We start from the raw sequence: 26,611 nt of genomic DNA on the forward strand, positions 1-26,611 counted from the left end.
ACTAGGGACCTTTTATACCCCACACTCCAAGAGTTAATTGATAGATATTGGGCAAAAGCTGTTGTGAACTTCAGCTATATGCATGGTGTAACCCTTGAGCATGTGTATTGTACATACAAACAACTTACAATCATGATACAGTCAAGTCTCGCTAATAGGACAATGTCCTTTGTACAGCAAATTGCCAGATTAACAAGGATGTCAGACTAAATAATGAAGACTAAATTATGTTTATTCATTTTGGTACCAATAAAAGTGATGGATAAACAATGGATGACTGTATTTGAGATTTCAAAGGCATTCACTGTCACTTGCTTGCAGCACATGACAGTATGGCACTTATTCAATCATGCAAGATGGAATCATATTTTAAAAAAGTGGCGGTTCTTACCCAATGATGTACTCACCTAAACATCTGATTTTGAGTTTAAAGTGTACAAAGGGTATATAGAAGACAAGTCCTCCGATGATGAACATGAAGGCATAGAAGAACTCTATCCTGGGATTCTGAACTATCGGAGCAATCACCAGGTACACTGAGATGCACAATGTGATGATAGGGATAAATATAGGAACCTGCAACAGAGGAAGATGGTGTCAAGATCACAATAACAAGGTGTGTCAAACTTGGGACAAGTAACTGATTCAGTGATGTACAACATTAAGACCTAAACCCTAGTAGGTAAAGACACACTCATTGTGTCTCGTTCCAGCCTTACCTTGTACGGTCGAGCTCTCTCTTTTTGTGTAAAGCGGAGAATAATCAGTGATGCCATTGTGGCACCATAGAACAACCAGGCTGTGAAGCTGAAGAAGTCTATCAGGCTGAAGATATCACCAGGAATGATCATCACTATGGCAATGATGGTCTGGAATACAATCACACGCACTGTGAGACTTATGTTTATGAAGGACTGCTTAATGTCTCACTCTACAATATTCCTTCTGCATGATGGTGTTCTGCAAATGATCAACTGTGGACCACACAATCTGGTAATCGCTTCTGTCAGAAGAGATCAATGTCACACAGGCACGAGAGATTTTCCAACCTTACACATGTACATGAAATTCAGCAAGCAAGGTAATATTACTTGCACAACTCATTGAGATATTACTTTCCAAACACAGAGTATGAAATGAGGCATTCTTATGTAAAACACGAGCACTGTTCGTAGTTTCCTACAAATGTAGTTTTATAACAGTGATTACATGCACCAGAACATTACTTTCACTATTAGAATGGAAAGGTACATTGCCCGACTACTCACAGTAAAAACTAGCGATGGTAGAGGCGTGTACTGTCTAATGTGCACGTAGGAAAGGATCTCTGGTAGATGGCCCTCTCGAGCGGCTGAGTACACCAATCTGCAACATATATCCACAGTTAGTGCTCATCACAATCTACACATAATTAAGTTACATGTAACTAACCTGATTTACCGGTTTCAAATACTGGGCCTACCTGTTTCAACTACCAGGCCTACCCAGGGCTTCAGATATCAAATCAGTTTTCATGTCAAGCAATCAAATAATGGACTCTTAAATGTCCGTGGGATACCAGATAATTTCTGCTTACGGCTTCAAACTGCAAATAAACTTAGATTTCATTTCATATGTGCTCAAAATGTAGCTATTAAATTTTGTAATGATTATAAAGTTATCTTTCTTTGCTATTTATCACTTTTCAATAAACAATCCAGCAAAACATCAACATCAAATACTATGTTGATGTACTCTTTCGTAATTACATCATCATGATTATGTCATCACAGCAAGTAGAGAATTAGTCAAGACAAGATACTTTCTTACATTCACAGGCCCTGTGGTAAGTGAATTTTCAAAAAAATAAATTGAATTCCAGCCTGCCTGTACTAACTACATGTTTTACCTCAATCAAGTGTATTTGTTTCATCTACATGTGCTCTTTCTTGTCTACCCAACCTAATTTCAATCTGAATATTCTGCTAACTGTGTTTAAACTAGTCATACTAGGATTGGGTATATACATCTCTGCACTTAGTTTATAATGAAATGGCATATTTAATCAATTTTGCATTTTGACCCAAACTTAACTGACTATCTGAAGGTTAGAACTCTCCAAGTGCAAGCATTATGTTGCTTGCCTTCACAAATATCTGGAAGCAGCATATCCATGACATACCTTGGCACTAACAATAAGAGAACTGTCGAAAACATTGAAAGCCATAGGGATAATAAATGGATACGTCCATAACTCGTAGCATTGTGACAAAACTGACTGATATTACCTAATCCCATAGCATTCCTGAAGAAAGTTAAGTAGACACTCATCATGAAATTCTATGCTCAGTCGTAACTGCAAAACAATATCCTCCCAAATAGTCATGATTCCTATCTTTGTTCAGTAGATCTGAAAGCAATGAACTGATGAACACAACAACCAGCACTGGCATGTAGGGGAGGTAACTCCATCCCATCATTCCTTCAAAAGGTACACTCACTTCGTGAAAATGGTGAAAAGTGCTCTTATACATAATTCAAAATAACTGCTTGTTAATGCTGATGATGTCTACAGATCTTCTCGTCCCTGTTCTTAAAGGGGAATATGCTGCATGAGCTGTGGTCCATGCTGAATAAGGTCTACCTATAGCTATCAGATATCTCTGTGTTTACATCTCTGAGGGACATTTAGAATCAGAAAAGCAACATTTATGGATGTTAACGCCTTTACTGTGGTATTGTCGGGGTAAATGAAGGATCAAGCATATGCTCCAAAATCTCTTGTTATTCACAAGAGAGAAGTTGACATCCATAAATCTTGCTTTTCTTCTGTGTTGGTACTCAGTCACACGCAATCATACACTGTCAAAACAATGTGGAACTTGGAAGTTGAATCAAACACACATGGTTGGCTACTTGGTGCAAGCCTTGTCCCTCATATAAAACTAACACCATTCTGAATAAAAATAATCATTGTTAATTCTCCTGAAAGCAAACAAGAAAAGACCTTTCAGTCAGTTAAAATTTGATAAATAAGTTCTCCATAATCATATTATTTCACAAGACCTGAAAATTGAAATATACCAAACACCAAAAGAAATGCAAGTTTCGAAAAAAGAAAAAAAAAGAGAAATCTCATGAAAGGAAATGTTCATGTTCATGTCATCTATTAAAAAAAAATGACCAGTAAACCCCCCAAACAAAACAAACAAACAAACAAACAAAAAAGACCCCGTCACATTTATTTTGCTGCTCATACTGTCAGACACTCTTACGTCAAAGTTAGCAAAATGAATAAAGAAGGATTATCCCTTGACTTTGGTAAATATTGCACTGTGACTGGTTAATTAAAGTCATTCAGAGGTATATAATTGCATTATATACTTTTCATTTTCCAACACAGTGTGTACTTTCTTTTAAGTCTTAATAAGACGGTTATTGCAGAAATCATAAAATTTAGAACTATTACAATTTTGTCATTGTCTATCTCAATACAGAGGGACCAAAGTTTTACTTCAAGACAACCATGTCAAAGTTCGACACTAGAGTGTTTGACACATTTTCTGTTTGTGTGGTAGAATACTGAAGATAACCATGATCAGAAGCTTAACCTGACATCACAATCCCAATGGCCCATGGATTTTAAGGGGGCTGTTCACATTAGGAAGGATCGGAGAACACTTGAAAATTACTTCATACATATTTTTCTGTGTTCCCTTTGTTTTTTTACGTCAGTGTACAAATAGTGTTTCACAACTCAGCAGTGTGGTGATCTCTGACTCATGAGCAGGTGAATATCAGTGTTCCAAAATATCTCCAATTTCAATCTGTTTACTTTCTCTAGCTCTGCACCAATTTAGAAGCAAACCACCATATATGACAGCCAGTGCACACTTGCCACAAGGAACTACTTCAACTGACACATGACACGACCAGGAAACAGTCTCACCTTCCTCCTGTGAAACATGAGCCATTTGCTGCCCCGAAGGTAGAACACGCAACAAATATAGGTATCAACACTGCTGCTGGGCCCAGCACTCTGCTTCCCCAAGTCTGAAAAGATAAAGAATAAATCAACATTACAACCTAAAAGAAACAATGTAATCTAAAATGAACAATGCTATCTAAAACAAACATGGCTATCTACTACAGTGTTATCCTCAATCTGCAGTAAAACTTTTGCTTCCTTGTTTTTATGCACTGCTGAAGACAGCCAAAATATTAAGCTCAAATGTCCATTTTGTGCTGGATTCCTGTTGTTACACTCAAGTAAGTCACTGATTAACATGGGCATGAAATTGTAAAAATCTCATATTGTTACATAGGATTTACTGCACAGTAGTAATATCTGGTTGAAAAACTAGGAAAAGTAACATCAGCATGTGATACCTCCTAACATAATCTTACATGACCTGCAGGTGACATGTCAGGTGATTATGTCAGTAGTACAAGAGCATAATGTGATATGCATCAATGTATTTGTACAGGATCATAATGGGATGTGCACATAATCATAATGTGACATGTACATTATCAGTGTTTATGCACAGGATCACTGTGAGCTGCACATGATCATAATGTGACATGTACATTTTCAGTGTTTATGCACAGGATCACTGTGATCTGCACATGATCATAATGTGACATGTACATTATCAGTGTTTATGCACAGGATCACAGTGATCTGCACATGATCACATCACTCTCATATGATAATATGATCTGCATATGAACACAATGTGCTTGTGCTAGATCCTAATGTGATCTGTACATGATCAATGTGTTTGTGTAGGATCATAATGTGATCTACACATGATTCTAAATAGACCTGATGTAAATTAGGAAGAATGAGATAAAAGTGTGTGAGCTGATGCTGAATGCAGCTTTAAAAGGTTTTCTTGTCAAGCAATGTGAGAGAAACTACCTATGTGGGCATCAAACCCGAGAGTTTGACATGAACACTTTGACCACTAGGCTACCCCAGCGCCCGAGAGAGATGTTAAAATCAATAGTGCATATACCGCTGCTACAGCATCCGAGGCTAGTAGTTCCTCCTTGGACATGATGCTGAGGTAGGCCACGTTGGTCAGCAAGTAGCAGATTGTCACCAGAGGAATGCCGATAATGATAGAGCGAGGGAGGTTTCTGAAATACAAGGCACTGGCTTGAGTAATGCTTCAACATCGGCAACACCTGGTGACCTGGTGATATGTTATTTATCTGGTTTGTGGTTGTTTTCCAAAGGAACTTTCCAGCTATATCCCCAAGGCCACTAAACAGTCAAGTGTTGATATGGCAAACCAGTACTACAGTCTGTTTGGCTCAAAAGTGGACCGATGAATTGCAATATAACATGAAAACTAATAAACATAAAACACTAAATGAAATGCTGATCCTAATAAAATCATAAGACCAACTCTGAGAGGTTTTTGAAGAATTTATGTCTTAAAAGTAAAACATTGCTGAACGAAATGTAACTGAAACACTGACACAGTTCACTATTTGTTACGATGGATGAGTGCAGAGAAAGGAACAACCAGGTGTTTGAGAAATAAGTGCTGACAAAGGTATTGCTTCATTAACCGGTGCTATGCCATCCCCATCCTCTCTTGCACACCTGGCTGTCCCTTTCTCTGCACTTTGTGTCTTTCATTTTTTGAGTTAGATTGCAACTCATTGATCCACTTTTTAGCCAAATGGACTGTAGGTAGTACCAGCATGTCCCATACCATTAAGGTATAATGACACATGATTACATAAGCCATAGAGATTATCTAATCCACAAAGTCAGCTCTAACATGCATTATCTTAGTGGGACCTACATGGGAATAGAAGACAATAGTTTCAAATGTGTTGCGTACTCACACATTAGGGTTGATGAGTTCCTCCGTGATATAATTCAAGTTGTTCCTGTAACCATAAACGTCATAGTTTTTACCAGGCACATACTTCTAACAATGCTTTGCATCCTTGGCCATATACACCTTTAACTATCCCCAATATACAACAGCAGCCTTAAAACTTAACAGGTGCTTGCCCACTACATGACTTAAAGTGTTTTCCAAATCCTTTGGACCACAGGTTTTCATGAGATTATTGAACACAATCCTCTCTCTCAATATCAAATAAAAATAAATAATTTTAAGTAATAAGGGCAACAAAATTGAACTACATTCCATACAGTAGAAATTCAGAAAGTTTATGTCAATTTGGAGAAAGAAAGCTCTGTATCAGTGAATTTTTTATGACAATCATCAATATTTCAGGTGTATCATGGCAACCTGAAAATAAGAAAATTGTACAGGACAAACTAGTGGTTGATATTATAAGTTACATAATGGGTAGATGGCACACAATTACCCAGCCTGACCACATGTACCAAATAAATAACTTTGTCTACAAAGGTACTTGGAACTGTAGTGACGTGGTGCTCTTATACATTCACATAACTTTGTTTAATGCTGTGCTCAGCAATATTCCAGCTATATGGTGGTGTTCTCACACGAAGATCAGCACTGAACACAACATCAGTCCTGACCTTGAACACATACATACGTAAAAAAATGTATGATCACAAACACTCACCATCCATCATAGGCCCAGAGGCCATCATAGAACGCCAGCGCTATTAGTGATGGAGACTTGACCGTGTCCTCAAACCCCTCGGATAGAAACTCAGTGTTTCCTGAAAACAAACGCTAAAGTTATTACCATGGCAACTTAGATGTATGTACATATGTCATTATTGATCAGACTTAAGATACTGACTACTACAGAAATTTGTTCATATGCCACCGACACTTAGTGGCTAAGGTTGTTGCACATTTGTGTGACACCCAAAACATAATTTAGTTACGTTATTCTATCAACATTTCACTTTCCTTCATGTAAAAGTAATATTTTCAATTTTGGAGAGTTAAAATTCCTACTTTCAGTTTACTGGAAACTGAAATATTTTAAATTCTGAATAACTTGAAATGAAATATGCAGGGCCATATGATCAATCAATAAATGTATAAAATCCATTGGGGTGCGGTAGTGGTGGATGGGCAGGGGAGGGTAGAGATGGTTGAGATATGATGATCTGGCCTTGGGTTGTGAGGGGGACAGGGTCGAGCTGAAACAGCAGTGTTGTCACACCCAAGCACTTTCTTCACCTCTTACAACAACAAGGCTGTCTTTTGAACATTGCTACAGATACTGCCTGCTTCTATACAGAACAGACACCAAATGCTGATGAATGTGTGTGGTGTCTATGGAAACTAACCTTAAACAGGGACTGGAGATACTAATAAACAAACACATGAAATCAGATCGACCAGGTTAGTCTGTTAGCAAGCATAGTGTGGATTAGAAAGTGCAGGTTTCCATACAATATGTTCCTAACCAACCTGTTCAACAGAACGTACACTCAAGACCATGAAAACAATGTCCGTCAGCGTCATCAGTGTGAACAGCATCTTTATGCTCTTCCCCATATACACAACCACTCACTACATAACATCATACTGAATAAGAACTTGTATGAGGACAGTTTACAAATGTATAATGTTTGTTCACTGTCCTGTGCTGTGTTACATTTGGCATGTTAATGTGAAATACAAGAACTGATGTTATCGGAGAAAAATACATATATAGCATGTGATAATGTGACAATATGCCCCGTTTCTCCCAGCCAGCTGCCATTTCAACACGCTGGTGATGGGTATATTAACTGTGAACCTAACATCACTGCAATCATTTCCTTCATTGTGCATGTTTATAATCACTATGGCTGTAATGTTGCATCAAACTATCAATGAATTGCAAATGTTGAGTCGCTGATAGCAGTTAATCGATGGTAGAAATTAAAAACTATCGATGCATTGGTAATATGTGTGACTATCAACAGCTAAATAATTTATAGTATTCCCAGAAATTATTGAGAATCATGTTGCGTCATGTAACTCATTACGTTTATTTACTACTGGCGTTTTACTTACATAAACATGTTAAAACATCATCCTTTTACAGTCTCAGTCTTGTTTTAGTACTTTGTTAGACCTCCTCGCTCAGCAATGCATGCCTGAATACGCCTAGGCACACTACCCATCAAAGTTTGTAGGTAATCGTGTGACAGGGTATCCCAATATTGGACCACCTCGGCCTTCATATCTTCAATATTTTTCTCAGTCCCTTTTGGTTTATTCTGTCCTTCATGACTCCCCACACATTCTCAATTGGGTTTAGGTCTGGGCTGTAACTGGGCCAGTCTAAAACTTGAACATTTTCGCCCGACAACCACTGTTTTGTGTAGCGCGCAGTGTGTTTTGGGTCATTATCATGCTGGAAAATCCAATCATCTTCATACAATGTTTGTGCTGTCGGAAGAAGGTGACCATTTAGAATGTCAATGTATCTTTCTTTTGTCAAGTTTCCCGTGAAAACACACAATGGCGTCACTCCGCGAGCCAATATGCCACCCCACATGTGAAACTTCGGGCTGTTTTGGTCGCTGGTAGATAAGTTTGACAGTATCTTTGGTCCAAATTTTCACACAATTAGGGAAAAGCCAAACAGAACTTTCATCCGAAAAGAAAACATTATCCCAATCTTGATTTTCATGAGCCCGACACCAGTTTAAACGTTTTTCCTTTTGTGCATCTTTCATCAACGACGAGGGAATTCCACGTTTTTTCACCCAATTAAGTCTCTGTAATTCCTGCCTAACTGTTTCATTGCATACCTGAGGACTTCCTCTGCTAATCATTTCATTTCTGATGTTCTCAACACTTTTCAATTTGCCCCTACTCACAATCTGCCCAAGTCTTCGGCGATCCACAACACTGAATTTCCTAGGCCGACCTGCCCCTGCTTTGTGCTCTATCCCGGTTCCTGTTTGAATATTCTTCAAAGTTCTGTATACTGTAGACAGAGGAATACCATGTCTACAAGCTAACACTTTAGCATCAGCCTCACCCCTTTCAAAATCATCTAGAATGAGCTTTCTTTTCTCTCTTGCTGTAAATTCTGCCCTGTCAACACAGGAAGCCGTCTGCTCAGACAAGGGAGATAACTCTTGACGTAATGAGTTGCCTTCTAAGCCTTCAAGAGTTGTCTCCCTTATTTATTATGCTTAGTGCATAGTGAAAGCCCTTTTTCCAATCTTAGCATCATTAGAAAAAAAACAAAGATTTTCTCAATAATTTCTGGGAACACTGTATTTCTGTTGATACTACACGTTGATACTAATTCACAAAACACATTTTTTTTTCAATCTCATTATTAACCCTTATGCTTTGTCAATAAAGTACAGATTCTTGAAATTGAGCCCATCTGGGACTTGAACATATGTGCTCAGAATCAGGCACCTAATCACCAGCACATGCAATCAGCCATCTAACCCACTGAGCCGCTGAGGCTTCAACTTAAAACAGAAGTTTGTCACCTGTAAGTCTATCTCACTTACAAGACACTGAAAACGGTAAATTGGCACAAGCCCCATGGCCACTGTTATGACCGATAAACTCGTAGTCTAATCCTATGACTAGTTGTTCTTGTAGGTACAACAGGCAAACAGGAGCGCTATGTGTACTTCATCTTTTATGTGCCAGTGACTAAGTCTAACAGGCTTACCATTTAAAACAACAAGTATGAAATCAATGAAACTACTCAATACATACAATTACAACTCAAAGAATGCTTTCCTCATTTCTGTCATATTTCTTTGGAGCATTTTTCATGGCTATATAGTATTATGAAAAAATTGGCATCTATTATGAACAGCCCTCTCTTGAGTTGTATGCAAATCAAAAACATGCAGAAACAATGAGTTAAGTTAATGGTTAAACACAACTGAACATACAATAATGTACATGTATTCAGCTTAATGCCACCAACTATGGACTCATACTAGTTTATCTAGCCTCATGTAAGAATGTTGAGTTTTGATTGGTCCACGTGACTCTGATAAAATACCATGTACATCCATCACAAGCGGGAGCGGGAGTATAAAAGTTGTGTACTCCTGCTACGAAAGTCATATCACCCCAATACGCCTCGGTGACAACGCGAAGAGAGAAAAGCGTGCATCGACAAGCCTTTAGTAACATGTGGTGCATTGAGGTCAAACAGTGGCATCTCACGTATATAAACACAAGTCGATTCGATGCCTGTTGTTTTGTTTTGATTTAGTGAAAACATTCAGCTAGATAAATGCGTTAGCCTCTGGTTCGGGGAATACAACCTTACTTGCGACTGATAAAACCCTGAATTTCCCTCGCCACGATGTGATAACTTATATTGTAATGTTAGTCTGAAATCAGATGCTTGTTGAACTAATAATATATACATCTCTCCCCAACTATTCACACAACCAACTAATAATGTCTCCAAGTGAACAAGTGAGTTTAGTTTAGCACCATTTTTAGCTATATTCTAGCAATATCATACCAAGGACACCAGAAATGGGCTTCACACATGTGGGGAATCAAAAGTGAGTGTTCGGTGTGATGAGCAAACACTTTAATCACGAGGCTACCCCACCACTCATCATACTCAATGCAGCTGGTCTGTGTCGTCAATGTAGCAATTGAGTTAAGAAAAAGAAAGCAAAGTGACTGCACCGACGCTGTAATATACCACTGGAGACATTATGAGGAAAATGTGAAACAAAGAAAGTTCTGATGCTAAAACTCGAACCTGCAGATTAAGATTTACCTAAGGGTCTGTGGAAGCAAAATGGAGACAATTCAAATTTTAGCAAGCAAAACTTGAAACAGGCAGAAAGTCTGAGGAGGACTTGAAGTATTGGTCAAACAGGCTGTTTTTTAGCTACTCCTTTTTCAGAAAAATGAGCTCTCTTGACTTTCAGTCAGTTGAGCACATAATGCAATTCTATTTTCGGCATTTAATCCAAATTTATTCTTCTCAGAATTAAGACTTCAAGGTATTGTTTCCTCAAATCCTCCATAGCCAGAAACACCAATGATTGCAACATCAGAACACAGCATGACAGGCAGAACTGTGGGACATACCTTTACTCATTTTGTAGAATCCTCCCACTATGATCATAACGAGAGCCAGCAGCTTGGTGAATGTGAAGAAATTCTGGACTTTCGTAGCCCACTCCACACTGTAGCAGTTGATGAAGGACACTACCACTGAAACAATCACACCAGTGTCATCAGACAAATCAGCAAGTATTGAGTAGGCATTTATAAGGTAAGAACACAAAGAAATACTTGATAACTGAATCGAAGGTTTTACCAGATAAATGTTGGCCTGCATGTTTACAATAAATGATCAGATTTTATTAGCCTGATGACATATGAAAGAAATCAAAGACTCGAGACAATTCTGAAAGAGGGATTGTTTTCGACATTTGTTATGAAATGTTTTTGGGACAATCAATAACTATCATAGTTATCTTGACACAGTTGATAAAGAAAGCAGTCTGTGTAGACATGAATCAAGTCATGTCCAGTCTCCTTTTGACACTGTGGAGAGGTATATGTCCTGCGCACAGATGAAATGGATCCAGAGGTCTTGGTGAATGCAGTGTCAAAGTATCATAATTGCTTATACAATGGAGCCAGTCACTGGATCATCATGTCCAGATTTGAATACTGTAAATCATGAAATTAATGCATCATGAGTTTAAAGCATGTGCAAGGGTCTAGTCTAAAATGCGTCACTAAATTAATGCGAGCTCTGGAATCTGTATTGATAAAATGTGACACTATTAATTTTTTATGCTTATTTTCTTTTCCCATTTCCTAAATAACCTGAAAAGAGCTTGGTAAGCAGAGAGTGGAAACAAGCTGACGGTGTTTTAATTTCGGTGCCATATTTGATCACATGATTGCGTGCTAAGACAAGTCTTATAACAACACTTATACATGCAATCCGACTTGAAAAACTTAAAATGTGAGCAAACATCACAAAAATGATCCTGCACGGTTGGAGAATGTCATGTTTGGCTGACGTGCTTCAGTGACTTTTTAAACAATGTCCAGTGATTGTAACCAGTGATAACCCAAGCAACACGTGATGTGCTAGAAGGTTGACAGTACATATTTCCTGCTTAGTGAACAGAGGCAGTATTGAAATAGCTATGAAGTCATACAAAGATAGAAACTCTACTCACTCATACACAAGATGGAGATGAGCTTCACAAGGTATCCTGGTGGACTGCAACCATCGAAGAACGGCTCGGCCACGTAGATGCCAAAACTAAGGGCCACAACTCCAAACAGAGCCGGTTTCAAGATAAGGATGGACACCCAGGCAAACAGGAAGCCTGGGATGGGAGCCAGCCACTTGGGCATAATTGTGTGCGATGCCTCCAGGATGTAGGCATACTCGGCTCCAGACTTGGTGATCATTGTACCGAGCTCGGCATAAGTCAGGGCTCCTGTTTCGCAGAAACAGACAGACTTTGTAGGGCAGTGTTAGCAACAATATGGTGGTTAGGGTTTGAGTCAAGCTTTCATTCACTCTCAACTCACATACTCTCTAACCAGGAAGGTGGGGAGGGGTGGGTCTTAGGGTTTGGGAGGGCAGGATTTCTGTAGTGAAGACAGCTGCAGATCCGTGCTTGACATTAAGAACTTCATTTGTGCTTCAAATGGGTAATTATGGTAACCATGGCAATGGCGAAAGTAACCTTGTTTATCATTACTGCTGTCAGGTTGTTACCATGGTGACAATCATTCAATGATTGCAGTTTCAAGAGACTACCATCAGTTCCAAATATACATAACCAAATAAGAATTTTGGTTAGAAAAGTAAAAATTACATACAGATTTTGGATCACATCGCATTTAATCTAAAGCACATATGGCAGTTCACTGACAAACACGTTGTGGAATGTCGTTACTAAAAGGAGATAAAAATGTATATTATTTCTGCAACCTACAGAAAAAATATATCATTATTGGATAATCTGGAAAAAAAACTGAAATCCCAGAATTAATGACCTGCTGAAAGAAGAAAACTGATTATTCATAACAGGACCAGCTTAGTTGTGATACATGAGATTATAGTTGAAACACAGACCAATCAGTTAATGCATTCCATTTCTAAAATCACCTAACCATTGTATATAGGGTAGAGCCTTAAATACACTTATCACATACCAAGTGAGTATATATATATTTACATGTATATACACCACTAGAGTGCCATGAAGCAGGGGTAGCAGCTATACACTCATACCATCACACATTCAATATCTATAGTTACATGGAAATATAGCATTTGTAGATATGAAGTAAAACATGTTAAATTCAACTTTCATTAAAATTGTCAATGATATACATATTAGAGTACAATATATTATTTAGTCACAATTAAATCTGATTTATCAAAGATGTTATTTCATTTATCTGTACAAAACTTTGTCTACTCTAGAATATTATATTACAAATTCTTAGAAATCAGATATGGACTTTGAGAAGACTTTGATAATTTGATGAATGCTTCACTTTTCTTCAATTCAATATAGCCTTCAGCTCCCACCCAAGCCAATGCATCAATTGTAATAAAGCGTGTGTGACAATCTCTCTCACTGCAGATGTGCATGTGCTACAGACTTACATGATTAAGGCTGTTTGTTTGTATGGTTGAATATCGATCTCACTGTATGGATATGTATGGCTGTGTGATTTATCACCAACTGTCTTTCTGCATGATGAAGCCTGTGAGACTGGTGGACTATACATACAATTGTTGTTTAACACTCAGCAATATTCCAACAATATAGAGGCTGTCTGTATACAATGGATTTTGGACCAGACAACCCAGCAATTAACATCACGTGCATGAATCTACTCAACTAGGATACAATGACATGGTCAAGTAAATCAACAAGTGTTTTGTTGGAGTGGCATTCTAGAAGTTGATGATATAGGGATGATCAACGATACCATTGTCAAGACTAAGAAGTTGATCATCCATAAGTTCTGTCATCTGTAACTCAACAAGCGTGACTACCATTAGCCACCTCTTGGGAAAAACACAGCTTACTAAAGACCCGAATCTTCCGGGTTAATAGACTTGTAGTATTGCTAGCATGTGTTCCATAGTATGTATGGCTGACGTTGACGTTAGTACTGAGTATGAGAGACTGTACAGAAGAGTGACTATGCTAACTATATATATCACAGATTATAAATCTCTAACTGACTGTGTGTATGATTGTGGTATCACTGTCATCTCGTGATGCTGTCTTGGGTGATGAGACTGAAGCCTTGAGAATTTACAGAACTGTGAGATGACACTGTAGCCAACAAGCTGGTCTGTGACTGACTTAACATCGTATATCACTCTATTCACGTCACCATATAAATAAACTCAGGATGGTAAGAATTATCTCCCCTTTATCTGCATCATAGTTGAAATTTCAAATTGAACAGTTCCAGGTGGTTGTTTCTTTCAGGTAACCATAACAACACCTACCATTAAAAAATAACTGAAATTCTTTTCTGAACAAATGAGAATCGTAAACAATTTGTGAACAAGATGGTTACAGACTCAACAGGATATACAGATATTATTGTATAACAGTTTTAACTGGTTTAGGTATATGATTTAGACTGATGTAACATTTGTGTTACTGTTGAACAATATTGTCTGATTAGGTTGTTCAAGTATATTGTAGTCTTTTTGTGAAGTACACTAATAGCTGTACAGGTTCAGTTTTAACCTACTCTTATGTTTTCATCTGTTTGTTTGGGTGAACCTAAACTACAATGCAGCTAATTTATTAATGCTAAAGAGACAGGAGCTCAGTGAGTTTCAGTGACAAACACTGTGTTGCCAATGTCAATGTAGTTTTCTGAGCAGAAACACTGTTTGCTACCTATGACTTATTAACAAACACAACATTTAAGATCAGTTTTGAATATGGCCCTAGATTTTAGTGAATTCAATCCGAATCAGCTATAGTGGTTTGGTACTAGTTATGAAATCAATCTGAGAAAACACTCCCCCACATCCCCCCAAATGTAGTTGAAGCTCCCAACAGAGTCTATGTATCTCAGTTTCTGCAAATGGTGTTACGAACACTAAAAATCTGCTTGCTGATATCCATTCTCTATCAGAATCAATGGTAATATTATTTCAAAATAAGAATACTGTGCTCCTGAGATAAGGAATAAACTACGGAACTCCAAACCTAGCACGTATTAAAACATCTTAAAATTCAAAAGCAGGCAATCTGTCGATATTCAGATATTGCACTCACTACGATAAAAAGCCTTCATCCCCATAAGACAGAAAGAACTGTCACTAGAATTCAAGAAATATAGCTCTTAGAATAACAGCTCATTATCAATATGTGATCTTAAAACATCAAATTTGTTCCAAATATATAATAGAATAGAAGTGGTGAAACTGAACTTATTTTATGCACTCAACTGAATGCAGGGGTTCAAAAGAATTTTTAAAAGCCACTTGCCACAGGGCAAGTGACTTTAAGAAAGCATCGTGTGCTAACAAATTTTCCACTTGCCCTGATGTTTTTGACATAATCAGGATGATGAAATTACGAAAGAATAAATCAACATGATATTTGATGTTAATGTTTAGTGGATTAAAAGAGACGAATAAAAAGGAAGATAATCCAACTTTATTATCATTGCAAAAGTCAATTGCTACATTTTGAGCAGATACGAAATGAAATCCAAGTTTATTTGCAGTTTGAAACCATAAGATGAGATTATCTAGTAGCCAGGACAAGTATGATACCATTACTCGATTGCTCGAAATGAAAAAGGACTTGTCCCGGGTGTCAGGTCATGGGATTTTTGAACCTCTGGAATGACTTACTTAACTGAATTGATTGTTAAATAATTAAGTATTCTGTATAATTAATAAAGAATGTTTGTCAAATAACTTGTTCTGAAGTATAATAAACTGAGTATTAAAAACTTTTGATGGGCAAATATATCAAATACAAAGACTTTTTGAAATTTTGAATTTCAAAATTTATCATGTTAAGCCAAAACTGCAGGGGGAGATAACCCTTTGTGGAGTTGGTAACAACATAATCTCCACTAGAAAATTTGCAACACTAGGTCAAAAGTAAACATAAAGAGTTTTTAGAAATTTGAAAGATTTTCTTTGACACATCAAACAAGCAACATAAAAAATATCAAAAGCTGAATTTTCATATAAGAGTTTATAGAATGCTAACGTGAATAGTATCGTGTTTCAAATACTCACGAAGATAGAGTGGAACAGACGATTAGCGTGAAAGTCTCAAATCACTGGTTGGAAATGACACATGGAGTGCAACTGTAGTAGAAGGGTTCTATTCGGATGAGCTATTCGGACACCAGGGGACCTTCGGTCAACCCTGCTTCGCAATTTGCTGGCAGGCTTTGTCAAATTTAGATTGTCAAAGTTGTTTAGTCAAATATAGGACTGGGCGTGTACTTACATATGGCTGCAGCAGCCAGTAACTTTTTTATAATGTCGGGAGGTCCACAGGCATCGAATAATCGCTCAGATAGATATTCGGCTAAACCCAGACTGATGATAGCCACTGAACTGGGGATTTGTGACTAACACGGCAGCCCAGGCACATAGATATGCTGGAATAGGCCCAAAGGCGGCCGCAAGGTAGGCATATTCGCCTCCTGACTTTGTAAAAAGGGTCCCTAGCTTGGCACAGGACAGAGAACCTGTGAGGTAAAGAGAAAAACAACAATGTTGAATTGGGAAGGGGAGTAACTCCCACATCCCTCTCATAATCAGTTGTCTCCCCTGTTCTGAAAAGTATTGTTGCATTAAACACATAGTGAAGATAATAATCAAGTGATACTCCATTGGAACAAAGTTTTTCAAATTTCAAATCATTTGTTTCTTTAACATGAGAACAGATATTGTATATACATTCAAATCAGAATTAACAGAACAAGAATTCTATTGAAGAATTTAACTTTGAGATGTTTGAGAAATATTTATGCCATCCGTTTATTACAATAAAGCTGAAGTTTTTATTTTAAGTGGAATTAATAAGAACAACACAAACAAAACAGAACATTTTAAATAAAGAAAGAAAATAACAGGGCTCAAAATAAAACTTATGCAAAGAAAAACATATCCTTGCGGCTCTTTCAAATTTTTTAAACTGCACTTTTTATCCATTAGCCTTATCTTGAATAAAAATAAAAACATGGAATATTCATATTTTTGTGTTTTACTGTGAGCCCTTTATAAACAAGTTAGCTCTCTGCAGTGTGGTTTGTTGTTCCGTCAGTCGGACTGATCGGTCTGGGTCCTAGTTTCTGACGTCTTCAGATCTCAGGTAGGCCGACCAGCCGCCAGACTGCCATCACATGCAGTAGAGTGCACTGGACTGAGAGTTGTCTCCCTTACCACACAGCGAGATGAGGCCACATCCGACCCACACCATCAAACTCAATCCCACGGAGCCTGTGCCATGTAATACTCCCTTTGGTGATATAAATATACCAGACCCTGAAAAATTCAAACATCGGAACCATTCCATTATCACTTCACAGAAGACTACAGTCATAATACAACCATCAACTACATTCTAGTATATATACAAAAGAAATCATAAATTTCTACTATAAATTTCAATTACAGAATTAAAGTACTTTAAAACAAAACTCAATTTCAAATTTTCATATCATATAAATATAAATATGTATATATTTTGCTATTAATGTTTTCAGATAAAGAGGTTGTTCGTATTTGGGGTAGAAATATGTTGAACAAAATATGGAACTGATGGTAGTGGAAGTAACATATAGTCATAAACATATCATGGAATTATGATTATGTTTGAAAAACCAATGATTTACTTGTCCAAACTTTGACATGTTGTTGAAACTGTTGTTGCCTGTAAAACAAGATGATTCAGATAACTCTCCAATGACATAGCAGTAATACTACTCACTGCAGGACTCATTTATTAAAGGCACCATATCACACAACACTTTTATAAAAATAAATAATGCATTTCTCTCAATAATATTATTAGCCATCAGGGAAACTACCATATAATTTTTATTCCAAACCATTTGTTTGTTTTTTTCTTATACTTAGATTACAATATTAAATCAAAAAGTGTGAATCAATTACTGTAAAGTTGCCCTCTACAGGCCGAACATTATTTAGAGTTATTTCCCTTGGAGCACTCTTTATGAATATCCCAACACAACTTGTGTACAGTGCAATTATTCATATTCCATATATGGTTAGTGTTTTCTGTTTGGAAGCTGTTCGCCTCAAGTTTCAATTAGCAATTTCAGGTCTTTTATTGCACCATTTGGAAGTTAGAGGCCAAAATATTGCCAAAAACGTGTGACATTGTGCCTTTAAGAACAGGGTCCTCATCCACAAAGCATTCATTGAATTCCGAACCATCATAATTCTATACTTAATCATAGGCTTATGAATGACGAAGCTCTAGGAAAGTATTGTGGATGGGGTCCTGGGCTGTAAATATTTTCAGATTTCAAATTTGTAAATTGTAACAAAAACATATGAATCTAAATATACATGTCAGCCTCAAACCTTAAGCCTTTTCATTTATACTCTCTGTCTTACAAAGACTGATACATGACAACATGTCAGATCTGAAAAACGACCTTTCATATTGTTCAAAAGCTGTCTAGGTGGGACCTTTCACAATGCTTAACACTATTGAAGAAATATGCACATAATTTTGCCACAGCCATCAAACAAGGACAACAGGCTGGGGCCTAGGTGAATATCCCAACAAATCGTTCACACAATGTTATCAGTTTGGTTGTAACAACATAGAGTCATTCAACAAACAGTTATGCTTTATTCCAGTGTTAACCTGATTCGAGAACTGAAAATAGCAGCAGTCGGAGCAGTATACAATCCAGAGGGACACTTTGTTCCTTTTCTTCTGGTATTATATCATAGGAATCTTTTGAAGTTGTAACAGTGCTAAAACAAGGAACCTTTGAGGTCAGCATTTAATTGTCTAACAATACAAACTGTTGTGACAGTATCCTCAAAAGTGTAGGGCCTCCCACTGAATTAAACCTGAAGCCATCACAAACATATACCAGAAATAAAATACTTGAGGGTTCAGATTCCTGGTTCTCTCTAACAATGCTTGGCACTAAAGTGACTGCTGAAATTCACTGAACAAGAACTCGTTCACATAAAGTAACTCCTTTTTCTTTTCCCAAGATACTTGTTCTACACAATCCAGTGAGTGATATTGTGAGCATCAGTCCATGCCACTGGGGTTTGGTAAAATTTAATAAACAGTCTTCCTCTCTCATACAAATGGTCAGCTCTTTCACCCAACATAGGTTGCCCAGGCTGAAGCCTAAAGTAGAATTCTCAAGCTTTTTGGGTTCGTGTTTGATATACAATACATATACAGAATTTCCAGACTCAAATTTATAACAGTCAGCCACTTTTTTTAACACGGGAAAGACAGTGTTATGTCATGATGAATACCAAACTTGGCTATAGTTAAGAAGCAGCAGGGATTGATTTAGATCCGATTAGTTGCTTGGAATGGAAAGACCAGTTTTTCAATTTGTCATATTAAAACATAATAGCTGGAAAGACCAGTTTTTCAATTTGTCATATTAAAACATAATAGCAATGTAATACTATATATTTCACTGATATAGAAAATGGGAATGGCTGAAATATTTAGTTTACAATATTACATTATCTTGTTTATTGCAATATAATATCATTGATTCCAAAAATAGACAAGTACAAAATGAAAACGCCCCCAAAATAAACATTAAATGAATTTCTTTTTCTTTTTCGAGAGACATTTTTAGAAGTTGTAAAGGTGAAGAAAAAACAGGTTATGTGGATAGTCAACTTCTGTATTGGAATGAGTGCAATGTCTTGGTGTAGATGGTGATATATCAGTGTTCATATCTAACAGCAATGTCACATTCATTTTAATAAAGAAGCTGACTATCCATAGAACTTGGTTTTCCCACATCTTTTTGACAGTTAGTCCATGTATCAGGTAAATCTCTGAAAAGGTTAACCCACTGGGAGTAAGTAAATATTGCCTAACTCCATATCAGCAATGTTGAAGCCATTCACTGTGATTATACCATTGGACTTGCACCCCTAATTACAGCGCAGTGTCTTACTAGCTGTATGAAATAAATCTTTATCAAGTATTTGTCAGGCTTCCTTGTTGTGGGTCTGGACGAGACAGCTAACAGGTCCAAGAGGCAAATAAATAGATTGTTGCAGCAGTATTAGCCATTAGACAGATGTTGTCTGTTTGCCGCACTCTGGCTGTCACAGCAAATTACATTACCCTGATTTACTGCTCATTTAATTATTTACTAATGTTACAGAGACTAAACTATGCGTAACACTTTCCAATATAGTCGTAACGACAAAAGAAAAAAAGAAGATGAAGCTATTAATATAGATCACCAATTTAAACATTCTTAGTTGTGAAGATCAGATTAGAATTGTTATTTAACAAACTATACTTAAGATTTGACTAACAGGCATTGCTGTTTGAGTTCAATGACTGCTGAGGCATGTCATCATGTCCTGACTACATACATCGATTGTCATGGCGCCAACCACTGGATTGTCTATCCTTACCTTGAGTATCTATACCTTTATATTGTGAGTTTAGTTTTATGCCACTCCTAGCAATACTCCAGCATTATTGTGGCATGGGCCACCAGAAATGGGCTTCACATATTATACCCATGTGGGTAAACCATGTCTTCAGAGTGACGAGTGAACACATTATCCACTACGCTACCCATCGTCTCTCTTTCATAAGATATAAGCTGAAATATTGCTGTCTGAGCATTAAACACAAAACAAACATATTTGGAATGACAAAATAATGTAGGATTATGTTTGTCTATATCAATCAAAATAGTGGTTACATCATCATGAACTGTCCATGATATAACATCAATAGATTCTCATCTTTGAATCATTAATCTATTACCCTACTACATAATTTAGTACTATGCCTTAAAAAAAAACAACTTTACATTTTGGATGAAGAGATAGTAATGTCAAACAGTTTAATTTACTATTGATAACAGCACAGATACCTCATTCTACTTAATTACACATATGACATATCAGTTATGTCATGGGAAAATATAAATACCTCAATCAAAAGTGGCATAATATATCTGCAAAACTATCCATTATTGTATTCTCACAAAACAATGTCTTGCTAGCACTCCTTGAATTGACGTATGATGTTTATTGTGTTGACAAAGAGTTATTCAAAAGCTGAATGGTTTGACTTCTACTCCAGAAACAAACACTACCCTTAAATTAAAACAAATCACATCTATCCCGATAAATCTACTAACATTTAATCTGATATAATGAAAGGATTTTGTGTTGGGAACAAGAAACAAACCCTGTCCTTATCTCAACATAAGATTTATACCAATGGGATACGGTCACAACTATTTGCAGTGCAAGAAATTAGTGGTCAGAACTAGACGGTCCTATGTCAAATGTGACATGTCTGGAGCACTGATTAAGTAATCTTGAGAACATAACCAGTTTTATCTCAGTATTGCCACACATGCAGGCAACCAAGAACATGGCATGAATCACGGACAGTAGCACTGACAGAAAATGGCTCCTGGGTCCCGTTCCTCAAAGAGATCTTAGCCCTATGACAGTTGTAATCTATGTTAAAGTATGGGAGTTACGATTATCCTAGCGCTATAATCACTTTGAGGAACAGGACCCTGGTCTTAAAGATTAATACCAGAAGAAGTACTACTAATCACAGATGCAGGTGTTCTTTAACATATTTTGAATGTTATGTATGACATATTTCTGGAACTTGAATTACAAACACATATAAGCCATGTCAAAGTTTAGGATTAAGTTAATGCAAAGATATTCCAAACAGTTTAAGACTTGATCCTTGGTTGTTGGAAAATAATCTGTTAATAAAGACATACATCAGTACCATATACACTTGCCTCAATGATTTACTAATGATACTGAAAAATATACCACATATATACTGGACAATATAAGTTACAGATACTGGTATTTTTAGGATTGATATTCTATCAGTGTGTCAATGAATAGATCATTAGTCATAATTTGAAAATTTACATATATCCCTAACTATTTTTGTCCAGCATACTATAATATGTCACATGAATAGTTGTAAAATCCAGGATCTCTATGTACTCCTTGGTATATGAGTTGACCAAGAGATGCCTCTACTTGTCATCATGTTGACCTTACCAATCATTGTTCCAACAATTAGTGCAGTCCCGCTAATGAGACCGACTCGCTTCTTCAGGGACACCGTACTCTCCTCCACGATAACAGAGCCATTACAGTCGCTGTCCTTAGGCACCCCGCGATACCGCGCATCTGATGATTTTCCGTTTGACATCTTGTGTTGAGGAACTGGAAAGAAGCAATTTAAATTTACTTCTCCGATAAAAGCTTTCTACCTTCATGAAACAATCTGAACAATGTCTCAAGTATTTGATGCATAATTTACTGAAAGAATGTCTTCAACATGGTACACATCAATCAAAATTTGCTGTAAATAGCAGAAAACTGGTGCTTCAGGATAAAACAAAGGTACTGCAGACGAACAGTTCATGTTTAACCACTAGTCTGAAGCCTAAGCCTTGTAAAATTTTGTCCAGTCAAGTATGCTCAGCTCATAAAATATGCATACTTAGATAAAGCTAAAATCTTAGGAAATGATTTAGGGTGTCATGTTCGGGTTTGACTCAAAAGATTCTGACTCCACTCATGATGTGTACACAAAAGAAAATTTAATCTGCTTAATGGTTAGGATGGTAAACTCATGTTAGTTATTAAGCAGACTAAATATCAAGACTTATCTGAAGAAGTCACCATGTAGGGTAGTGTCGTCTGACATTGTGTACACACGTAACCTTGGAAAAACGTGACCTCGCTCAGTGTCCTGGACACCATGACATGCTATACAATGACAACACTGCAGCTGTGTGTACACCGTCTATGGCAGACACTTATCAGTCTGTGCGAGCAGCAGATGAAACAACTACAGAACAGCCACCCCATATGTACTGTGAGTGAACACAGTTCATGTTCTCACCAGTATTGGTCATATCAGGGCATAAATATTTTAAAAGTGAGGTATGTGATGCAGGTCTTACTCATCTACCACTTTGGTGTGCACTGATACAATGCTGACAAACCTAGACTTAATTGGAACCCTAAATCACAGGCTACTGTCATGCTTAAGGGAAGTAACTCTAAGTAATGCCATGGACTACTTGTGTCATACTTTCATATGGTACAAAATGTGGAAGAATCACAGGTTACTCCTGTACTCTTGCAAACAGTGAATCATTTTGCTTGATATACTAAAACAATTTAATTCCTTGTGTTATTCGAATCCTCACCGAGAACCTGGCAATGCCATTTGGTTTGTACAGACACAACATCGACTGCTCAAATGAAATTCAAAATAAAATACCTCAATTATATTTTTATACTTATGTTTCATGCTGTAGTGTTTCAAATTACTATAGTTACATAAATCTGTCTTTCCCGATTGTTTAACATAAAAGCAGTTAATCTGTCATACCCAATTCTTTCTTGTCAAATGGACTGTATTAACATGAAAGCCACAAGTGTCCTTCACACAATAAACTGAATGAGTAAATTAAAACTGGATATCACACTTGCATTAGAATTGATCTTCAGTAACCCATGCTTTTCATAAGAGGCGATTACAGGGATTTGGTGGTCAGACTCACTGACTTGGTTGTCTCACGTCATCACATCCCAGTTACGATGGTCATGCTGATAGCCACTGGATTGTGTGGTCCCATTCAATTATGTACAGGCCAACATACAACTGTTGGTTCCCAATTGTGTATATTGATACTGCTGTTCATTAGAATGTCCAGACTCGATTATTTACAAACTGCTGCCATATACGCTGTCATTTGCTACTCTAGCTAAAGATGCTTCACTCTGTGCAATATCCTTTGCATCTGTTCCTTAAAGTTATCATAGTCTTAAGATTCTCGTCACTCACACTGAAGTTAGACTTACAACTGAGCTAGACTTAGAACTGTCCTATGGTTAAGTCCTGTTCCACAAAGTGATCACAGCACAACAACTGTCACAAGTCTATTAAAGTATGTGAGTTATGATCATCTTTGGGTTATGATCGCTCTGAGAAACGGGGCCCAGTTTGGGGAAGGGGCCCTGGTCACCATATGGTTACTTCACCCTAGGTGATTAATTGAAAGCTTCATTGAAACCCCCTTGCATGCCCCCAGAGAGCAAATATTCCCACTTTATAAATGCTTTCATATGGTTTCTCCTTTCAACCTGACAGGCGCTGGTAAAACATTTCAGTATTTTTACTATGATATCTGTCAGCATACTTCTGACAAATATATTGTGCAACAACCCTGGCAAAATAATAGTCATCCATGATGAATGCTGGTATCCAGGGAAAAAATAACCCTCAAAAATAGCTAAGAAGCACGTAAATTGTTCTGCCATCAGGGCGAAGATAGTGGGACAGCAAGAACCTGTGTGTGGAAGCTCTGAGCATCAGACCAAGGAAGGATCGCAACTGACTATGTGAGGCAATATCATGTTACAAATGCTTCTCCCTACTGAAAAACTGACTTCACATACTGAACACTTCTTCAGCTCTACCACCTCCATAACAGCTACTACCTTCTCACTGACTCAAAGCTTTTTTAACTTCATTACCACCTCCACTAAAACCAACCCGTGAAAATCACTGGGTTAGAATTGATTTTCAGTAACCAATGCTTGTCGTAAGAGGCAACCAATGGGATTGGGCAGTAAGCCTCATTGACTTGGTTGACACATTATTGTATCCCAATTATGTAGATCAATGCTCATGCTGTTGATCACTGCTAAGACTGGTCCAGACTCAATTATTTACAAACCACCATCATATAGCTGTATTACTGGTGAGTTAGACGTAAACTGAACTCATTCACTCTACTACATCACTATTTCCACTATAACTACACTGCCATTTCTACTCTACTTCCTCTACATTACGACCTCCACTATAATACTACCTCTGCTACAGCACTACCTCATGTATAACTACCACACTGTCACCACAATAATGCCACTTCTACTCTACTTCTGCTATATTACTACCTCCACTATAATACTTACCTCTACTACAGCACTACCTCAAGTACAACTACAACATTATCTCCACTACAACACTACACCAACACCTCCACTACAACACTACACCAACACCTCCACCACAACGCTACACCAACACATCCACTGCAACACTTAACCTCTACTACAGAACTACCTCAAGTATTGCTACAACAATGATCTGTACCACACCAATACCTCTACTGCAATACCACCTCTACTACAGCACTAGCTCAAGTATAGCTACAACAACATCTCCAATACCACACTACACCAATACCTCCACTGCAATACCACCTCTACTACAGCACTAGCTCAAGTATTGCTACAACAATATCTCCACTACAACACTACACCAATACCTCCACTGCAATACCACCTACACTACAGCACTACCGCAAGTATAGCTACAACAATATCTCCACTACAGCACTACCTACAATACAATACTATCTCCAACTAGTGACAACACCATTTTCATGTAAACAATACCACAACAATAATCTTACTAGAACTACAATATTGCCTCAACACTAATTCTACTAATAACACCACTAGATTCACTACAACACCATCATATCCAGTACGATTCCAAGACTACTCCCCTTCAACTACAACCTTCACTACATCCACAACTACAACATTACCACCTTAGCACTAGGTCCACACAACATCTAGTGCAGTTCCTACCTGAAGATCTGGGCAATCATACCTTGTCTCCACCTATAAATGCATTGACCTCAGGTGATGGTCTTACCTTGCTCTCCAAGACTCTCTCTACAGCTGCTCTACCCACCTTCCTATAGCCACACTGTTACAGGTACAGTGTCAAATGGATTTGAGCGTGTGTGCCCAAGTAAATCCTTCACTGCACTCCGCTAAACGACTGACACTAAATTAGCCTAATCTAAATCTGGTTGCAGGTGACAGTTCGTCTTATCATGCTGCCACTTAAACAACTGTTTGTTATATTACTTTACTAAAATACTTTCCAATTTTGGTGGTCAGGTGTTTAAGTGCTGTCTTTACTGCTATTCCAGTCACATCACATACAATGGTGTCTGTCATAAAAAACCAACAACTTGCAAACACATTATCATAACTGATCAATAAAAAGCAGTAAGAAGGGTAAAGAAAAAAAAACCAAAATATATACCTCATTTCTTCTTTGATGCCAAGTCATGTGAAACTTCCATTAGCTATCAAGTTTGATGGGATTTTGTCTTGACTGTTATTTGTGATATCAGAAGAAGAATACAATCTTCTCGAGAATTACACCTGAACCCACATGAAACATCTGATCCATAAACATATGAGAATGCTAGCTACTCCTATCTTGTCAAATAAACAGCTGTTGACAATCAACCAAAAGAACACATGAGACATCAAAGCATGTGATATAAGCATCGTATCACCATCCCTTACCCTGAGGCATGAACCGTAATGAGCAGCAACTACC

General features: G+C 37.4%; 1 protein-coding gene across 4 annotated transcripts in view; it reads right to left on the reverse strand.

Annotated features, from left to right (window-relative positions):
- The window catches only part of LOC137258359 (b(0,+)-type amino acid transporter 1-like), a 115,390-nt gene that overhangs the window by 10,841 nt on the left and 77,938 nt on the right, over nucleotides 1-26,611 (reverse strand). For 3 of the 4 annotated variants that reach the window (XM_067796012.1, XM_067796011.1, XM_067796015.1), the window contains 11 exons: nucleotides 22,219-22,386; nucleotides 17,344-17,445; nucleotides 12,107-12,373; nucleotides 10,995-11,120; nucleotides 6,565-6,664; nucleotides 5,845-5,889; nucleotides 5,001-5,124; nucleotides 3,929-4,032; nucleotides 1,269-1,365; nucleotides 720-869; nucleotides 408-576 (listed from right to left, as the gene is read on the reverse strand). In XM_067796012.1, the coding sequence (XP_067652113.1) occupies nucleotides 408-576; nucleotides 720-869; nucleotides 1,269-1,365; nucleotides 3,929-4,032; nucleotides 5,001-5,124; nucleotides 5,845-5,889; nucleotides 6,565-6,664; nucleotides 10,995-11,120; nucleotides 12,107-12,373; nucleotides 17,344-17,445; nucleotides 22,219-22,386 (1,452 nt within the window). Of the gene's footprint in view, nucleotides 1-407; nucleotides 577-719; nucleotides 870-1,268; nucleotides 1,366-3,928; nucleotides 4,033-5,000; nucleotides 5,125-5,844; nucleotides 5,890-6,564; nucleotides 6,665-10,994; nucleotides 11,121-12,106; nucleotides 12,374-17,343; nucleotides 17,446-22,218; nucleotides 22,387-25,909; nucleotides 25,993-26,611 lie in introns of those variants that run through there. The other variant, XM_067796013.1, reaches the window with a different exon arrangement.

This window comes from Haliotis asinina, chromosome 12, assembly GCF_037392515.1.
Source record: "Haliotis asinina isolate JCU_RB_2024 chromosome 12, JCU_Hal_asi_v2, whole genome shotgun sequence".
NCBI lineage: Eukaryota > Metazoa > Mollusca > Gastropoda > Lepetellida > Haliotidae > Haliotis > Haliotis asinina.